Raw genomic sequence first — 17,805 nt, 5'->3', positions numbered from 1 at the left:
TAAATTGTAAATAGTAATTGCTATCAGCTTATTCATATTACGCTTTTTATCAGCCGAGAGTTAGCAAAATATGACAGCTTATGTTAGATCACTCTTCCTCAGCGCTATGACTAATGTAATCTACATTTTCCGGTTTGGATGAGAATTTTGTTATGCTGTAGCTACTTCTATGAATGTCTGAAAATTGCATCCAAAAATAAACTGGTCACTGTTGAGGACATGACGTTGTAAAGACTGTGCAAAATATTTAGGTGAAAAAAACAGTGTAGCTTAAACGCTGACTGTTGCGTCAATCATAACTGGATGTTTTAAATAAGAGTTCAAATCACACCGGTTTGAGTGTAAGCTACAGGGACCACTGTATAATGATCACAGAGGTGTGTTTGTATGTGTCAAAGGGTTAAAGACAATACAGAATATTACTATGATACCTGAAACTCAAAAGGTGACTTCAAGAGAGGCGAGGGGATCGATAAACCCATCAACTTCAGGACACTCATAACTTGAATGATACAATTCAGTTTCCACATTTAAATGGAATGTTTTGCAACTGTTTGTACTAATGATTACACCCCAGATCATCTTGATGGAGGCAAGAGAGTGCAAGGCGGTATTGAATTGTCACCGTCTGTCACCCTGATTACTCCAATTTGTCTCTCGACTTGTGCTACATTATAAACTTTCATTTGTAGGTTAGGTTTCAGCATCCTCATGATGGGTATAGGGCAAATTTGAGAATCATGTAGTAGCCTAAACCTATCGATGTCACATTGAGCAGGGTGAATGGAATATGAATGACAGTCATCCAATATGCTGTCATATAAATAATCAGTGGTGGAAAAAGTACCCAATTGTCATACTTGAGTAAAAGTAAATATACTGTAATGACCCGGCTGGGTCATAAAGGGAAAAGAGACGGACTCTAGGTGTGCAGGTCAGAACACAGGTTTATTCATAAACTGGGCTATTGTTCCGGCCACAACCCACGCCGCTAAATGCCGAACGTACACAATGTAACCCTGTCGGGTTAAGAGTCACTCTCATAGGAATAGATCAAGGCACGAACAGAAGGGGCGAGAGATGACACAGTAACCCCTATTTATGCATTCCCAAACCCCGCGGGATTACCCATCATACCCCCCCAACCTTTCCATCTGTCCTGACATATTTAACCCCTGCTAGTAGCCATGAGAACCATAACACACCCACAAACACAGAACACAATACCGGGTCGTTACATAGCCCCCCCCCTTTCTAAACCCTAGCCCCTAGGGTTACACAACAAAATCCTTAAAACGACCCGGAGGTCGCATCAGTCTCTTGGGCCTCCCCGTGACTCTCACCGGTGAACCCCCAGAACACTCCTCTGCCCCAATGTCATTTCCAGCGCCCTCCGAAGAAGCAGCCCCCTCCCCAGGCTCAGGTTGCGCTAGAGTCTCCTCGTTAGACTGTTCCCGTGGGCTCACATCAGAGACCTCACTCCCATTCCCTACCGTTTTCCTCCCTCTGTAGGGTGCCAATCGATCCCGGTGGACCACCACCTTCCTGCTCCGTGGAGGGACCTCCACCCGGTACGTCACCTCCCCCACTCTCTCTATCACCAGACACGGCCCCACCCATGCACTGTCCAGCTTTGGGCACCGCCCCTTCTTGCGCGTGGGGTTGTGAAGCCACACACATTCTCCCGCTCCAAAGTGCCTCCCCCTAGCGCGCGAGTCGTAGTGGCGCTTTTGGCGCACCCCTGCGTTCTCGAGTTGCTCTCTTGCGAAGGAGTGAGCCGCTTCTAACCGGTTCTGCAGACGACACACATAGTTCGGGCCAGGCAAAACCCGGTCGTCATTATCAGGAGGGTGGCCAAATGTCAATTTGGCTGGGGTGCGCAGCTCACGACCTAACATTAGTAGTGCTGGGGAGCACGCAGTCGATTCTTGAACAGCCGACCTACACGCCATAAGAATAAACGGTAAGTGGGTGTCCCAATCTCTCTGGTGTTTTGAGGTAACGATGGCCAGCTGCTGTGCTAATGTTCTGTTGAATCTTTCCACCAGCCCATCACTCTGGGGGTGAAGCGGAGTGGTGCGCGTCTTCTCCGCGCCTAACCGTCTACACAACTCTGAGAACACCCGTGACTCGAAGTTTCTCCCCTGGTCGCTGTGAATAGACTGTGGCACCCCAAACCGACTGATTATTCCCCCCACCAACGCATCAGCTACTGTCCCCGCCTCCTGGTCTGGGAGAGCGTAAGCCTCCGGCCACTTGGTGAAATAGTCCATAGCGGTTAGAATCCACCTGTTACCGCTGTCTGTGGTTGGAAACGGCCCTACTATGTCTACCCCCAGTCTCTCCATGGGCTCCCCTACTGGGAATTGTTGTAGGAGGGCGTGTGACTGACCTGGAGGTCCTTTTTTAGCAGCACACTCGTCGCACTGCCTACAAAAGTCCTCAACATCCCTCCTGTGCCTGGCCCAATAGAAGCCTTTACGCATGCGCTTTAACGTTTTGGAGACCCCAAAATGCCCTGCGCCTACTCCCCCATGAAGCTGCTGTAACACGCTCCCCTGCAGCCTTTTGGGCACCACTACCTGCCACGTAATTTCTCCAGTCGCTGGCTTTTTCCACCCCCTCTGGAGCACTCCCTCAGCCACTCTAAGGACTGTGAATTTAGCCCACAGTCCTTTGGTGACTGGTGATAGAGGGGCTACTTCCCCCCACGGCGGTCGTCTTCTCTCTTCCACCCACCGCAGCACAGGACGCAGCTCTGCGTCCTCCTCCTGGCGGCGCCTCCACTCCCCAACGTCCACAGCCTCCAGCTCCCGGCACTCTGTCACACTCAGCTGACTCACCGTGGCGGTGACTCCCTCCTCCCTGCACAGTTCTCTCTCTCGCTCCACCCGTTTGGCGCAGTACCCACAGCCATCCTCAGCACACGGGCGGCGGGACAAGGCGTCTGCATTGCTGTGGTGAAGGCCGGCTCTGTGCTCCACCTGGAAGTCGTAGGGTTGCAGCTCCTCCAGCCAGCGGGCAATCTGACCCTCTGGCTCCTTGAAGGAGAGAAGCCACTGCAGGGCGGAGTGATCCGTCCGGACCACAAACGGCAGGCCCCCCAGGTAGTACTTGAAATGGCGTACTGCTGCCACGACAGCCAAAAGCTCTCTCCTTGTCACGCAGTAGCGTTTTTCAGCCTTATCAAAAGTTCTGCTGTAATAAGCTACTACGTGTTCCCCATCAGGGCCACGCTGAGCCAGCACAGCCCCCAAGCCCTCATTGCTTGCGTCGGTGTCCAGGATGAACGGACGGTTCGGGTCTGGTGAGGCCAGGACAGGGGCCTCCATCAGGGCACGTTTGAGGGCCTGAAACGCCCGCTGGTGCTCTTCGGTCCACTAAAAAACAGTGTCCTCCTTGAGAAGGTGGTTCAAAGGAGCCGCTATCCCCGCAAACCCCTTCACAAACCTACGATAGTAGGATGCCAGCCCCAGGAAGCTCTTAACCTCTTTTTTCCCCCCTGGAACTGGCCACCCCCTCACAGCCTCTACTTTGTCTGGCATCGTGCTGATGCCCTCACCACCCAGCTGATGCCCCAGGAACGCCACCTCCCTTTGCATGAAATGGCACTTTCCCGGGTGTAATTTTAGCCCCGCCCCCGAGATCCTCTCCAACACTCGCCTAATTGCCCCCAGTGCCCCCTCAAACGATGTGCCGTGCACCAATATGTCGTCTAGGTAGACAACACACTCGTCTCTCGGAACCCCCGCCAGCACTCTGTCCATGAGCCTCTCAAAGGTGGCAGGAGCATTACAGAGCCCGAAGCACAGCACCTTGAACTGCCAATGGCCCCTATCTGTGGAGAAGGCCGTTTTTTCACGTGCCCCTGGCGAGAGGGGCACCTGCCAGTAGCCACTGCGCAGATCAAGGGAGGAGAACCACGAGGACCCTCTCACGTGGTCTAGCGACTCATCAATCCTCGGTAGGGGATAAGAGTCTTTAGTGGTGACAGAATTTAGGCCCCTGTAGTCAACACAAAACCTAAGTTTACCCCCTTTCTTAGGCACCATGACGACCGGCGCGGACCATGGGCTATCTGATGGCTCAATGAAATCAGCCCGCAACATGTCCACAATAGCTGTGTCTGCTGCTTCCCTCCTGGCAAGGGAAATACGACGGGGCCGAATTTTAATGGGTCGGGCGTCCCCAGTGTCTATTTCGTGCTGGACTAGGTGCGTTTGTCCTACCTCATCTTCCCCCCAAGCGAAGCTATCTTTAAAGTCCAACAGCAGCTGCTTTAACTGTCTCTGTTGTCCCTCATCCAGACCCTGACAGTTCTTCAGCCACACAGCCTCGACGGCGTCGATAGCTTCCTCCTTCCCCCCGTCGGGCTGATGGGGTGAAGGAGCCAGTGTGTTTTGGGCTACTGGGCTGCCTGTGCTTGCACCATGATGGGGAGTGAAGGCCGTCGCCGCCGGAGACAGCTGCTGGGATGGCACAACAACCAAGGGAGCAGCCGGGATGACCGGTGGAGTCTCTGCAAGCTTGGAGGAAGACGGAGGGACAGCCCTGCCCCCTGCTGGCCCTCCCGAAGGCGACATTCCCACTGTGGGCCCCCCCGACAGCCTCAAAGTGCCCGACGCTAAGTCCAACTGAGCCCCACAGTTTTTAAAAAAGTCCATTCCCAGTATACAGGGGTCCTGCACCGCTGCTACCCACACCGGACACCCCACAGTTCTCCCCCCCACGGTCACAGATAGCTGACACTTCCCTAACATGGGGGCTAGCTCCCCCGTGACAGTCCGTAGCTGGACAAGGGTCGGCTCCACCCGCACCCCAACAGGTAGTATGTCTGGTCTCACCAGGGTTACTGTAGAGCCCGTGTCGACCAGGGCCAAACATTCCACCCCCTCTACCTTGACGATGACATTGCAGAAGTCCCCAACGGTGGTACGTCCCACCACAACTACAGGACTAGGAAACCCGGCGGCAGCTACACCCTGGGGGAGCAGGTCCCCACCCTCTTGTCTGCGCTGCTGGTTACCTTCTTTGCTTACAGTGGGTTCGGGGGCGGGGGGGTGGGCCCGCGCAGCCCCCTGCGCGCGAACCCGCTGTCGTTTCCCTGGTGACGGGGGAATCTGTCACACTCTCGCTGAATGTGGCCAGGCTGGCCACAACCCCAGCAGACAATAGGAGCTGAGCTGACACTGCGACGTTGCCTGGAGCCCCTCTCCATGACAAGCGAAGCAGTCTTGACTAGTCCGCCCAACTCGTCAACCCACTCCGGTTTTGTGACCCCTGGCACCCCAGCCACCGCTGCTCTCACCTCTGGTTGACTGGCGACTTCCACTCTCACTCCCTCACCTCAGATCAGCTCCCTCTTCCTGGCTATCTCCACTGCAGCCCGCAGAGATGGTGGGTCCGCCATCTGAACATGCTTACCCAGTTCGGTGGAAGAGAGCGCTCTAATAAAACTGTCCCGTGCCAGCTCGTCCTGCACCCCAATCGGCATAGTTGCATAAGCCCGCCTGGTCAGGCTCAGAATATCACTTGCCAACGCCTTTAATGATTCCCCCTGAAGTCTCTTTTTGTTACTCAGTTCAATCCGCAGCATGTTGGGCTGCGCGTCGCTGCCGAAACGGCCCCCCAATGCCTCCACTAGCGCACCATAGTCGTCCCTTTCGTCCGGGGCTAGCGTTAGCAGGCATTCCGACGCCTCCTCTGCCAGGCTCAGGGCAAGCTGTAACGCTTTCGTCTCGTCAGACCATCTCCCGGCTCTAGCCAACAACTCAAATTGAGTGAAAAAAACTTCCCATTTACCTTGTCCATTGAACTTTGGTAGTTTAGCCGCTACCGTGGCTAATGGCAATAGGTCGCCGCCATCTCTGTTTACATTAGCAGGCCCAGCCATTTCCGCACCCGGTGACGTCGATATCCCCGTCGCCGTGACGTCTGCTCTCGAGCGGTGTGAAGGAAAACCCGCCAGTTCTGCCATCTTGCTGACTGACAATTTAACTCCCGCCATGTGACTCTCCAGCCTTCCTACGGCAGTCGCCGCCTGACCCTCCCGACCGGGTACCCCCGAGCCCACAACGGACACTTTGTCCAACTCTTCCTTAATTTTCCGCCTCGCCCCAAGCATCATGACCGTAGATGCGAGTCACGCTAACGCCAACCCGGCCTATACTGAACAGCTAACTCGCCTAGTCTCTATCCCGTAGTTCGAAAGCACTTCTGACACCAATGTAATGACCCGGCTGGGTCATAAAGGGAAAAGAGACGGACTCTAGGTGTGCAGGTCAGAACACAGGTTTATTCATAAACTGGGCTATTGTTCCGGGCACAACCCACGCCGCTAAATGCCGAACGTACACAATGTTACCCTGTCGGGTTAAGAGTCACTCTCATAGGAATAGATCAAGGCACGAACAGAAGGGGCGAGAGATGACACAGTAACCCCTATTTATGCATTCCCAAACCCCGCGGGATTACCCATCATACCCCCCCAACCTTTCCATCTGTCCTGACATATTTAACCCCTGCTAGTAGCCATGAGAACCATAACACACCCACAAACACAGAACACAATACCGGGTCGTTACAATACCTTAATAGAGAATGACTCAAGTAAAAGTGAAAGTCACCCAGTAAAATACTACTTGAGTAAAAGTCTAAAAGTATTTGGTTTTAAACATACTTAAGTATTAGAAGTAAATGTAATTGCTAAAATGTACTTAAGTAAAGGTAAAGGTTAAAGGTAAAAGGTAAAAGGTAAAAGTACAAGTATAAATCATTTAAAATTCCTTACATTAAGCAAACCAGATGGCACAATTGTCTTGTTTTTTAAATTTACGGATAGCTAGTTGCACACTCCAACACTCAGACATTATTTACGAATGAAGCATTTGTGTTTAGTGAGTCCGCCAGATAAGAGGCAGTAGGGATGACCAGGGATGTTCTCTAGAGTGTGTGAATTGAACCATTTTCCTGTCCTGCTAAGCATTCAAAATGTATCAAATACTTTTGGGTGCCAGGGAAAAACGAATGGAGTAAAAAGTACATCATTTTAGGAATGTAGTGAAGTAAAAGTAAAAGTTGTCAAAAATATAAATCGTAAAGTAAAGTACATACACTAAAAAAAACTACTTAAGTAGTACTTTCAAGTATTTTTACTTAAGTTCTTTACACCACCAGAAATAAGGCCATGCTCATAAAAATAAAAAAAAATCCTCCACTCTGATCATAAACGGCATCTACCGCCACCGGATTCAGCCACAGAGTCAAAAGGAAAATAGATTGAAGTGCGTCACTCACAACTGCACTATTATCACAGACTTCTCTCTTGATTCATGGCCAAAGTATTGAGTAACGGCATCTGTATAAATTCAGACTGCCATGCAACTTCATGGGAACCGCGCTACAGGTCGTGACCCACAGTTTGATTGACAGGGTTAGAGCCTTTAACATTGGAGCATTGGTTGTTAATGATGTGTTCGACCACGTTTCTATAGACTTTAGATCAGCGTGTGAAGCCGCAATCCAGAGTCAAAACATAAGTAGATTCATAAGTGTTTTTTTAAAAGTCCTTCCCATCTGTGTCAGGTATGCCCTCAGACATGGTCAATTTTTCTGTATTCCAAATAAACACACTTCAGTCAATAATGAACAACATTTACTTGGAACAAACATTAGTAACGTTCCTCAAATGCCAAACAGGAGTCAACTAGTTTCCTCCTAGAGTCATACAAGGGGTCAAGCACAAGCCAAACAACAGGACGAATTAGACAAAAACAACTACCCACTGTGTGGAAACCCAAAAGCAAACATACCACCTCTCCAGTCTGGCTGTCTATCTGTCTGAATGCCACTGACTGGAAAAGGGAAGTGCAGGAAAGAAAGAGAGGGAGGATACTCTTAGATCTTTGGCTTCTGCGGTAGACACCCTGTTGAAATATGTCTGGGGGGCAGTAGTTTGTATGACATGGTGCATTCCATGAAGAATTCTCCAACATCTGAGGTAGTGGGACTGGGAATGTGGGTATGTTATTTTATCAGATTTGCATCCTTCAATGTCTCTCAGATATAAACATACAAAGATGCACACCCAGTCTCAGACAGTGGGTGGGAAAATACTTTCCACAGTTAGTTATAGTACACACACACACACACACACACACACACACACACACACACACACACACACACACACACACACACACACACACACACACACACACACACACACACACACACACACACACACACACACACACACACACACACACACTTTCAAGACATTGCATCAACAATTTGGGCTCCCGAGTGGCGCAGCGGTCTAAGGCACTGCATCTCAGTGCTAGAAGCGTCCCTACAGACCCTGGTTCGATTCCAGACTGAATCACAAACGGCCGTGATTGGGAGTACCATAGAGCGGCACACAATTGGCCCAGCGTCGTCCAGGTTTGGCCAGGGTAGGCCGTCATTGTAAATAAGAATTTGTTCTTAACTGACTTGCCTAGTTTAATATAAATAAAAACACTTAGACAGGGAGGCTGGATACATTCTGCTGAATATGAAGTGATCTAATCATTAGCCCTCAGGCACTCTGAACTGTGCTTACAGACAGTGATAACCTCACGTCTTTGTGATAAACTACCTACAGTTTCCACCCTATAGAGCAACTCACTTGTGTCCGTTGCAGCAGATTTCATCCTGAGGGTCGTATGTCTCCTCTCCACAGCAGTGTTTGCCTGGAGCGATGACAAGAACACGTGATCCACACACCATGTCACGGGATGGCTGATACAATTGGCCAACTGGAGAGCACTGGTACCCATCCTCCACCGCACGGTGCAACGTCTGGTTACAGCACAGCACCCCTCGGTCCTCTAAACCATACGGAGTTGTACCGCAGCACTGGGAGAGAGACACACACCGGTCAGCAGGGTAACAACACACACAACATGAATAACAGACATGCAGACACACCGTAGCATGCGCATACCCAAAATTCAAACACAATCACAAAAGTTCCCATGCTATAAAAGAGAGTCTAACTTTCTTACCAGGGGACCTGTGCACACATCCTCTACCAACAGAGTGCCAAGTGTTAGAAAAGAGACCTCTAGTTATCCGTCGTCTGACACACTCTCACACAAAAGAGGAGCTGCTCTACTCTTAACTGGTTGCAGGGTGGGGCTTACAGAACTAAATGTGCTGTCAAAACTGACCTAGTACCGCATATAGCCCAAGTAAAGCAAACACCCCTTTAAATAGTAATTTTTACTGGCAAATCATAGGGCACATTTTCTCCTTGATAGACAGCACTCGAGAACATTGGCAATGAGTATGGGACACCCACTTCCCAATGGGGCCCTGTCTAAACATTCTGAGTGGACTTTAATTGGTCTGTTGAAAACTTATAGTGTCAGCCTTGTCTTACATTGCCACTTTTAGATATTTTGACCATTTTAGACAGATACTTGACATCCCAGTACTTTACAGCATTGCCTTTATGCCTTGACCAACAACAACTCAACAGGTAGATGGATGATTAAGCTGTTTTACTTGAATTTGACTGACATGAGGAGAACTGAACCTAATGTAGTGGAGGAGGCTCAGTGAACTAAGCTTTAGCTGTAGGCCTTAGGTCTGTGGGCTAATGGACTTACCAGGTTTTTTCCAAGCACCCTATTGGACAGCTTCCCGGAACAGCAGATGTTGATGTCTGGATTGTAAACCTGAGAGCCACCATTGTAGAGACCTGGTTAGAGAGATGGGAAGGAGGAAGGACAGTGATAGTGATGGTAGTGACCTGATTAGAGAGATGGGAAGGAGGGAGGACCGTGATGTTCAAGAAAGGAAAATCATTAACTAATTTGTAATTACCCAACACAATCAATTTCGCCTACATTGTTTTCAGCAGCTGCCAGGACGTTGCGAAACAATGTACTGTTGCTCAAGAGGGCTACATGAAAGAGGTTCTGGTTGTTATATGCAGTGGTGTAAAGTACTTAACCTTGTGTAGTCTTAACATTCTGTCTACTCCCCTTGTCCTAAGGGTAAAAAATGACCTGCTTTCACTAAACCCCAAAAATAAGGCAGCTTAATTTAATTTTAAATCCCAAATCTAACACACCTGTCATAATTGTTTTCTTTACTAAAGTAGAGGTTTATTATTATTATTTCTAAAGTTACTGCATAGGTGTAAACATTTATTTTTTTAGCAAGACATAGCACTTGTACAGCCTAAGAAAGTAGCAGAAATGTGCAGAAAGTAGTTTTGAATGCATTTTATTGAAGGGAAACAATAACAGTCTTGAACCTTTTTGGCAACATAGTGATATATTCTTATATACTGTACAATGAGGAATTCAACTACAAAATACTAGTCTTCTCCCATTTTTTTAACCATTGCCCCCACCCACAAGGTGTATAAACAAGAATAAGAATATAGTAAGATAATAGATACAAAACAAAAACGTGAAGAACATAAATCAATCAACTCTAATTAGCACATGTAGGACAGTATGCAAGTGTGTGTGCATGGACTTTACAGATGTATTTCTCACATGTGCAGCACATAGTATTTGTTTTACAGCTTCCTCCTCTTGCCTGCCCCAGCTGCAGACTCAGGTGGATCAGGACAGGATTCAGCCCCCTGAACAGCTTTCACAAGCGCTGCAGAGGCTGCTGTGCGGGGGAGGCGCTCCCTTCTTTGAATGTGTGGGGTTACAATTACCTTTCCCAGCTGCTCCAGGAACATCCTCCTCGTGTTCCGCTTATCAGGCATCCAGGTAGGGTTGATCTTGTTCCATATCATGAAGGCATTGTATGAGGATAGATCAATGATGTTATGGAAGATGACCAGGAGCCAGCGGGCTGTCATCGTACTGCAGATGTAATTTCCAATCACCTTGTCCAGGTTGTCCACGCCTCCTTTGTTGTGATTGTAGTCCAGGATGATGGCTGGCTTCCTGTCCTCACGAGCACTGATCTCAGCCGTTTTGTGCAGTGTGCTCAGGAGGACCACATTCTTGTAAGAAACTAGAGTGGTGGTGGGGTTGAAGGCAAACTTTTATGAGAAGGCCTCTCTCCCCCTTGTTGCAAGGAGTGCAGGGGGGAGCTCAGGCTTGTTCTTTCTAATTGTGCCAACCATGGTGATCTTCCTCTTCAGGATCTTGCTGGCTGAGTTAAGAGGTGAAGATATAGTCACATGTGACATAGTGCCCCCTCAGTCCCATAGTCACATGTGACATTGTGCCCCCTCAGTCCCCCTCAGTCCATCTGTCACATCAAGCACAACCCGCATCCCCTGGTTCTTCTCCGGGTGCACTGGTCGGCTTCCTTGTGTAGACTTGCATCTTCCAAGCGTAGCTGGATTGTGCATCACAGGCCACCCATATCTTGATGCCATACTTTGCTGGCTTGCTGGGCATATACTGCCAGAAAGGACAGCGACCTTTTGACAAAAGAGGTTACTATCAGTAATTAGTATCAGTGTCACAGAAAACAATCACAAGAATCAATGATATTACAGAAATACATAATAAAATGAACTGTGAAAATCAATGACATTACAGATGAAAATAAAAATGTACCTCTGAATAGAACCAGTTGCTCATCCACCGTTACTTCAGGCCCAGGGTTATAGAGGTATGGCAGACGCTCCACCCACTTCTCCCAGACATCTTTTATGGTCGCGAGTGTGAGTCTCTCACACTTCTTGCAGGTCTTGACTCACGGTTATCAAATCGTAGCATTCTTGAGAAAGTGTGAAAGACTTTCAGTGGCATCGAGGCACGGAAAATCGCCCTTCCACTATCTGCATCCCAGAGACTACATGTAGCCTCGCCTCGGGATCTATAGACACCCGCTAAGATTAGCAGCCCTATGTAGGCACGCAGGTCAATCTCATCCATCCTTTTCCAGTTCCATATTTACGGAAACCCTCCAAATTTGTCATCTCCAGGATAATTTTTTCAATGGCTCGTGTGATGAACATGTAGAATGTTGAGGCGATGTCCTGGGCATGAGCAACTGCATGTCTTGTGGGCACTGGGTTCATCCTTATGACATTTTGTGCTGCCATCCTGCCCTGGTTGTCATAGGGTGACATGGACCATGTTATTTTGCTGTTCTTTGACAAAATATTTCTCTCTTTCAGCTTGGGGGATTTCTTCTTCTTCCCCATCGTCTTCTTCAGATACCTCTTCCTCTTCTAAATCACTGTTCTCTTGTTCCTCCTGGACATCTGAAAAAAATCTGATCTACGACCTGTTGGGCACTGAACCGTGTACTCATGGCTTCAGCAAAGAGAGAACTGGGGGACTGTCATCTGCAACACCTTTATAGCCTCTAACTGCATAACCCATTAGTAAACAATGCTTTCAATAAACATTTATTTTCTCTGAAGTGTTGTTTATTTGGTCTGAAATGTTGTTTATTTTGTCTGAAATTGTTTTAATTTTGTCTGTGAACTTGAGACGTGTGTTTCTTGTTTTAGTTTAGTCTGAGTTCAATCAGTAGCACACATCTCAATTTCTCATTGTGTGTGTGTGTGTGTGTGTGGTAAATTATTTTATAACTGCAGGGTCAAAAATTACCCTAAGACGATCTTTGTACCTGGATGATGTACAAATTTCATGGAAATATGAGCAAAGGCGATGTTTCACTTTTTCTAATGTTGGGGTCACTCTTGGAAAAGTTATTAAATTTCAAGTTGAGAAAATATAATTTCTGCTGTTAAACATAGTGGCGGGTCATTTTTTAACCTTAAGAAAACACAAGGGTTAAGTTAAAATACTTTAAACTACTACTTAAGTTGTTTTTGGTGGTATATGTACTGTACTTTACTATTCATATTTTGGACAACTTTTACTTCACTACATTGCTAAAGATAATAATGTACTTTTTACTCCATACATTTTCCCTGACACCCAAAAGTACTCGTTACATTTTGATTGCTTAGCAGGACAGGAAAATGGTCCAATTCACTCTCTTAACAAGAGAACATCCCTGGTCATCCCTACTGCCTCTGATCTGGCGGACTCACTAAATACACATGCTTCGTTTGTAAATTATGCCTGAGTGTTGAAGTGTGCCCCATGCTTTCCGTAAATAAAAAACAAGAAAATGGCATCATCTGGTTTGCTTAATATAAGGACTTTGAAGTGATTTGTACTTTTACTTTTGATAGTTTAGTATATTTTAGCAATTACATTTAATTTTGATACTTAAGTATATTTAAAACCAAATACTTTTAGACTTTTACTCAAGAAGTATTTTACTGGGTGATTTTCACTTTTACTTGAGTCATTTTCTATTAAGGTATCTTTACTTTTACTCAAGTATGGGTACTTTTCCCATCACTGGTTATATGTGACCTTAGTAGCCCAGTAAACTCCTCCTATTAACTCTGTACCTGAATGGCGCTGATGCGTTGGTAGTACCCATCGCGGTAACGACCATTCTTTAATTTTTTTTTATGTACTTTCATTTATTCTGGGGAGCCCAATTGAGACCAGCGTCTCATTTGCAATGGTGCACTGGGGACAACAATTCCATCAACACAGAAGATAAAAACTACAAGACAGCTATGAATACATGACACCAGGTTAATACAACAAGTTATAATAGTAAATTGAAACAATTGCACACTTCAGTAAACTAATTTACAACAGAGTTTTAAACTGCCCTATCGGCACAAGGGAATCGGGTGTACTTTGTTTTGTAAGGTATTGCATAACTGTGGTGCGTTAAAACTAAAGGTGGATTTACCAAACTTTGTCGAGACAAGCGAGACCTCAAGAGCCCTGCAAACAGGTTTGGTATCTCATATTTTTATATTTCTACAGGGAAGTGATGTATGATGGAAGCTTGTGGAGCAGAGCTTTGTAAACATGAAAGGAGTAATGAAGTGATCAACGCGACTTTAGTGGAGGTCCAGCCGATCTTCTGATACAGGACGCAGTGATGAATATTAAAACTGTCACCTGTAATAAAGCGAAGGACGCTATGGTAGATGGCATCCAATGGTATAAGAGTAGCGGCTGCTGAATTTTGATAAATGGTGACACCATTATCAAGAATTGGCAGGAAAATTGACTGCACAATGTCATGACTGTCCTGTGAGGATCCAAATAGGTCAGATCAGCTTTGCACTAAATAACTTCAACCAGACCCTCTCTCACCCATATAGGGTGAAAAGTATACACACTATATGTGTGAGGTCCATCCGATGCGTTGTGTATGAAATCTGAACAATTATGAAAGTGTTTTTGTTAAGAGAGGGAAGGATGTGAGACATTTTTCTATAACTGTGCACAGTAAGTAGTCACCGCCCCCTTGAGTGAGGTCAGAGAGCATGTCAGCCTGCCAGAACCGCCCCTTTTCTGCAAACTGTATAAATTATTGGTTAAGAAATGAACATACTAGACCAGAGAGACGTTGAGCTGCAGCTCACGTTTAAAGTGGATTAAAAACCTTTAATCTCAACACGAGGTAGGGACGATAAAGTCACCTCCTGGACAATCCCTGGTACGGCTGATTAGCTGTCTGGAGTAAAGTATTGTGGCAAACCTCTTCAAGGTTATGAGCATTTGTCACAAATTAAGTGGGAAACTGTCACCAAATTACCCCAGAATGAGAGTTCTTTCGAACAGGACAATACCTGTGTGTTTGTCTCTCCGTCCTGGTCCACCCAGGTCATAGGCAAGGTCAAGGATAGCAGGGTTCGGTACACGAATCGGGTTCTCAGTAGGTCCAGGTCCAAACGCCAACAGGTAAGTCCAAAACAGTCCAGCTCATACACAGTAAATCCAGCCAATATCTATTGTCTCTTTCTCTATGGTTCACAGATCCTTCCAGCCCTCACTTCCCCTTCCTGTTTTTTCTTGACCCTTTATCTGTGTGTTGGCTCCACCTTCTGAGGGTTCACCTTGCTTCTGGGACTTGTAGTTTTGGCAGTCGGCCATTTTGTGATCTGTAGTTCTGATCGGGGTGGCCATTTTAGTGATCGGGCAGAGCCCGTTTATTAGTTCTGCTCTCACATATCTGCCATTTATCACTCGACCCCCTTCTTTGCCACAGTATCTAGAAAGCGAATTGAAGTGGAACCAGTCTACTACTCTTCTCAAACCCCCGTGGTACGCTACTCTCATCACCCCACTGGGAACCATCGACACGGCTGGCTAGCCTACCTTCAAAGAAGCATCTTTCAGAGCGAATTGAAGGAGAATAAACTTGTAGTTCTGTTCAGGACTACCCGACAAGTCACCGGATACCGGATGACTGCAGAAGAGAACAACAGTAGAAGATGGGTGGGACCCCTTTTGGACAATCAGAGCCTTACAAGCATGAAGCAAAAAGGCCCAACCAACCCCCTTTCCAAAAAGGTCCGGTTAGGAGGGATACACGGCAAACCAAGGCATTTCCACGTAAATACATTCATTATTTCTTACTCCAAGCAGACAGTGGTTCGTGTGCAAATTATAAGTGAGAGTAACCTGTTTTAGAGAAATGTAATCATCGAATATTGTAAGAGCTTTCATTGTCTGCTTATATGCTCCCTTTATTTATCCTACGGTTCTGACTTGGTGTACAGGGAGAACACTGTAAGAATGGCCCATGTTCTGAATTCTGTCACTGTACATTTCAAAAGTGCTTAACAAATTGTTATATTGACTACGTCCGTCCTAGCTCGCTCATTAATGTCTTAATCGAAATTATGGATTGCCTCTTATCCTCTTGTCGTCCCCTTATGCCATAGTTTGTGGATCTCAATTGTCATTAGAAACCACATTTGTTTAAGCAAGTCAGCCATATCAGCTATGTTTTTTTAAAAGGCAGTAAATGAGACTAAATCATATCGCTGCCAGACAAGGCTCCGCTGATAGCCAGGTGTAGCAGTGGTTATATGTTGAGGCTGCTGTTGGGACAGCTTTATGTAGGCCGTTTGTGGGCACCGTTTGTCACCGTTATAGTGCAATTAATGTATTGTTTAGTGTTGTGTTGTGTAGTGGCTTTGCTGGCATGCATCCCACTTGTTTTTTTTTCCCCCACCAAGATTTACATGCTAAGACTGGCACTGCTCTCAGACTCGCAAAGATGCACCCCGAGTCCGAAAGATAGGGAAAATATTTTCCACTGTTTATTATAGTGGAAACACGCACACACACTCACAAACGCACACACACTCACAAACGCACACACACACACACACACACACACAAACACACTGCAGATAAGTAGTAAACCTTGTGCTGTCTTACCTGGAGTATGGTCATGTGAGTAACTTTGTCCCTGGAGAGATGTAGGGTTCACACAGCAACGCTCTGTTGTTGGGTTGAAACAGGCACCTAGACCACAAGGCTTCTTCCCAGGCATACTGCATGTGGAGAAACAGACACACAAACACACAGACAAACACACAGACACACACACAATTAGATGCATAATAAACTTGTTCATAAAGACACACACAAACAAACCATAAACATAAACATAATTATATGTACACAAATGCACAAGCTCAGTTACTCTTTTATTTATTTAAAAAATAATCCATAAGCATGTTTTTAATTATTCCTCCACTCTCAGACAAAGGTTTACAGTTAAAGGACCACTTGAGGTTATCATAATATCAATGTGCTTGTTGGCAGACCATTCCAATGTCTCGGGCTAAGGCCAAGAGCCTAAACCTCAAAAGGACATCAACAATGATTATTTTAAAACCTGAATGTAAATGAAATGGTTGAATTGAACATTGAATAAAGAGAGTGAAACATGAGGTTCAGTATGTGGTTGAAGGCCAAAGGCAACCTTACCAGTTTGGAGAATTCTGAGCAATTCCCATGTGCTGAAAAATAGAAAGAACAAAATACACACAAAGATGACAAACTATCATAATGTGAAGTTTCATTACAACCATACAAAACCAGTAGGTTTCCTTTTACTAACATTAAACATTGTCCTTTCAGATGAGATATTTCTTAATGTTCAGTTTTTCACAGATATTTGCTTCATGTACAAGAAAAGGCATTGTGGTAGGAAAAGGTTCACAAAAAAAGAGAGGCATGGCATAGGCTAGACATAACATCAAAAAAGCAGCCTCCCCACCCTCCCCAGCTGAGGGACGGGGCTGGAGAAATGTAATCACTCTCTAATTCATAGAAAGAATCAATGGGTACATATTATTCAGTTATATGTCCAAAAATGGATGTAGCAACTGCTGATTGCCCCTTTAAGGACTTTTAACACCTTTCCACATTACATAACCCCCCCCCCCCCATATACTCAATATTACACATCCCCTTAATATCCAAAATACCTGAATATTCCCTATAACCTCCATTTTATATTGCACACTTGGTTACATTTCACTTTAGTTCACTATCGCATGTTCACTAATGAGTGAGTCCAAATGTAGAGTGAAGATGGCGCCGACAGACATGGCAACTCTGCTTCTAGCTCCTAAGCAACTTTGCAGTATTTAATTTTTTTGTGTGTTATTTCTTACATTATTAACCCAGAACGTTTTTGTGTTATTACATACAGCCGGAAATAACTTTTGGAAATCAGAGTGGCGGTAACTCTCCAACATCATGACCAGAAATATGACTTTCCCGAATTGGATCCTTGTTCGTACACCCCAGGGCAATGAACTTATTCCAGAGGCTGCTCCAAGACGCCACCAGCGGAGAAGAGATATTCAGAGTGGACTTCTAGTCCGACTCAGGAGGCATGCGACCAGCCACCGCTTCCGAGTATTTTACTCACTACTGTTTAGTCTCTGGACAATAAAGTAGACGAGCTCAGTGCGAG

The 17,805-nt window shown here is 46.3% G+C and overlaps 1 protein-coding gene across 1 annotated transcript in view; it reads right to left on the bottom strand.

The window, feature by feature from the left end:
- Window positions 1-17,805, bottom strand: part of LOC139547694 (uncharacterized) — a 54,144-nt gene that overhangs the window by 8,631 nt on the left and 27,708 nt on the right. Inside the window, exons 7-10 of the mRNA XM_071356686.1 lie at window positions 16,809-16,840; window positions 16,254-16,369; window positions 9,654-9,745; window positions 8,669-8,898 (exon numbers count right to left, since the gene is read on the bottom strand). Coding sequence (XP_071212787.1) covers window positions 8,669-8,898; window positions 9,654-9,745; window positions 16,254-16,369; window positions 16,809-16,840 — 470 coding nt within the window. The remainder of the gene's footprint in view (window positions 1-8,668; window positions 8,899-9,653; window positions 9,746-16,253; window positions 16,370-16,808; window positions 16,841-17,805) is intronic.

This window comes from Salvelinus alpinus, chromosome 21, assembly GCF_045679555.1.
Source record: "Salvelinus alpinus chromosome 21, SLU_Salpinus.1, whole genome shotgun sequence".
NCBI classification, from domain to species: domain Eukaryota; kingdom Metazoa; phylum Chordata; class Actinopteri; order Salmoniformes; family Salmonidae; genus Salvelinus; species Salvelinus alpinus.
This window is presented reverse-complemented; position numbering and strand designations above follow the sequence as displayed.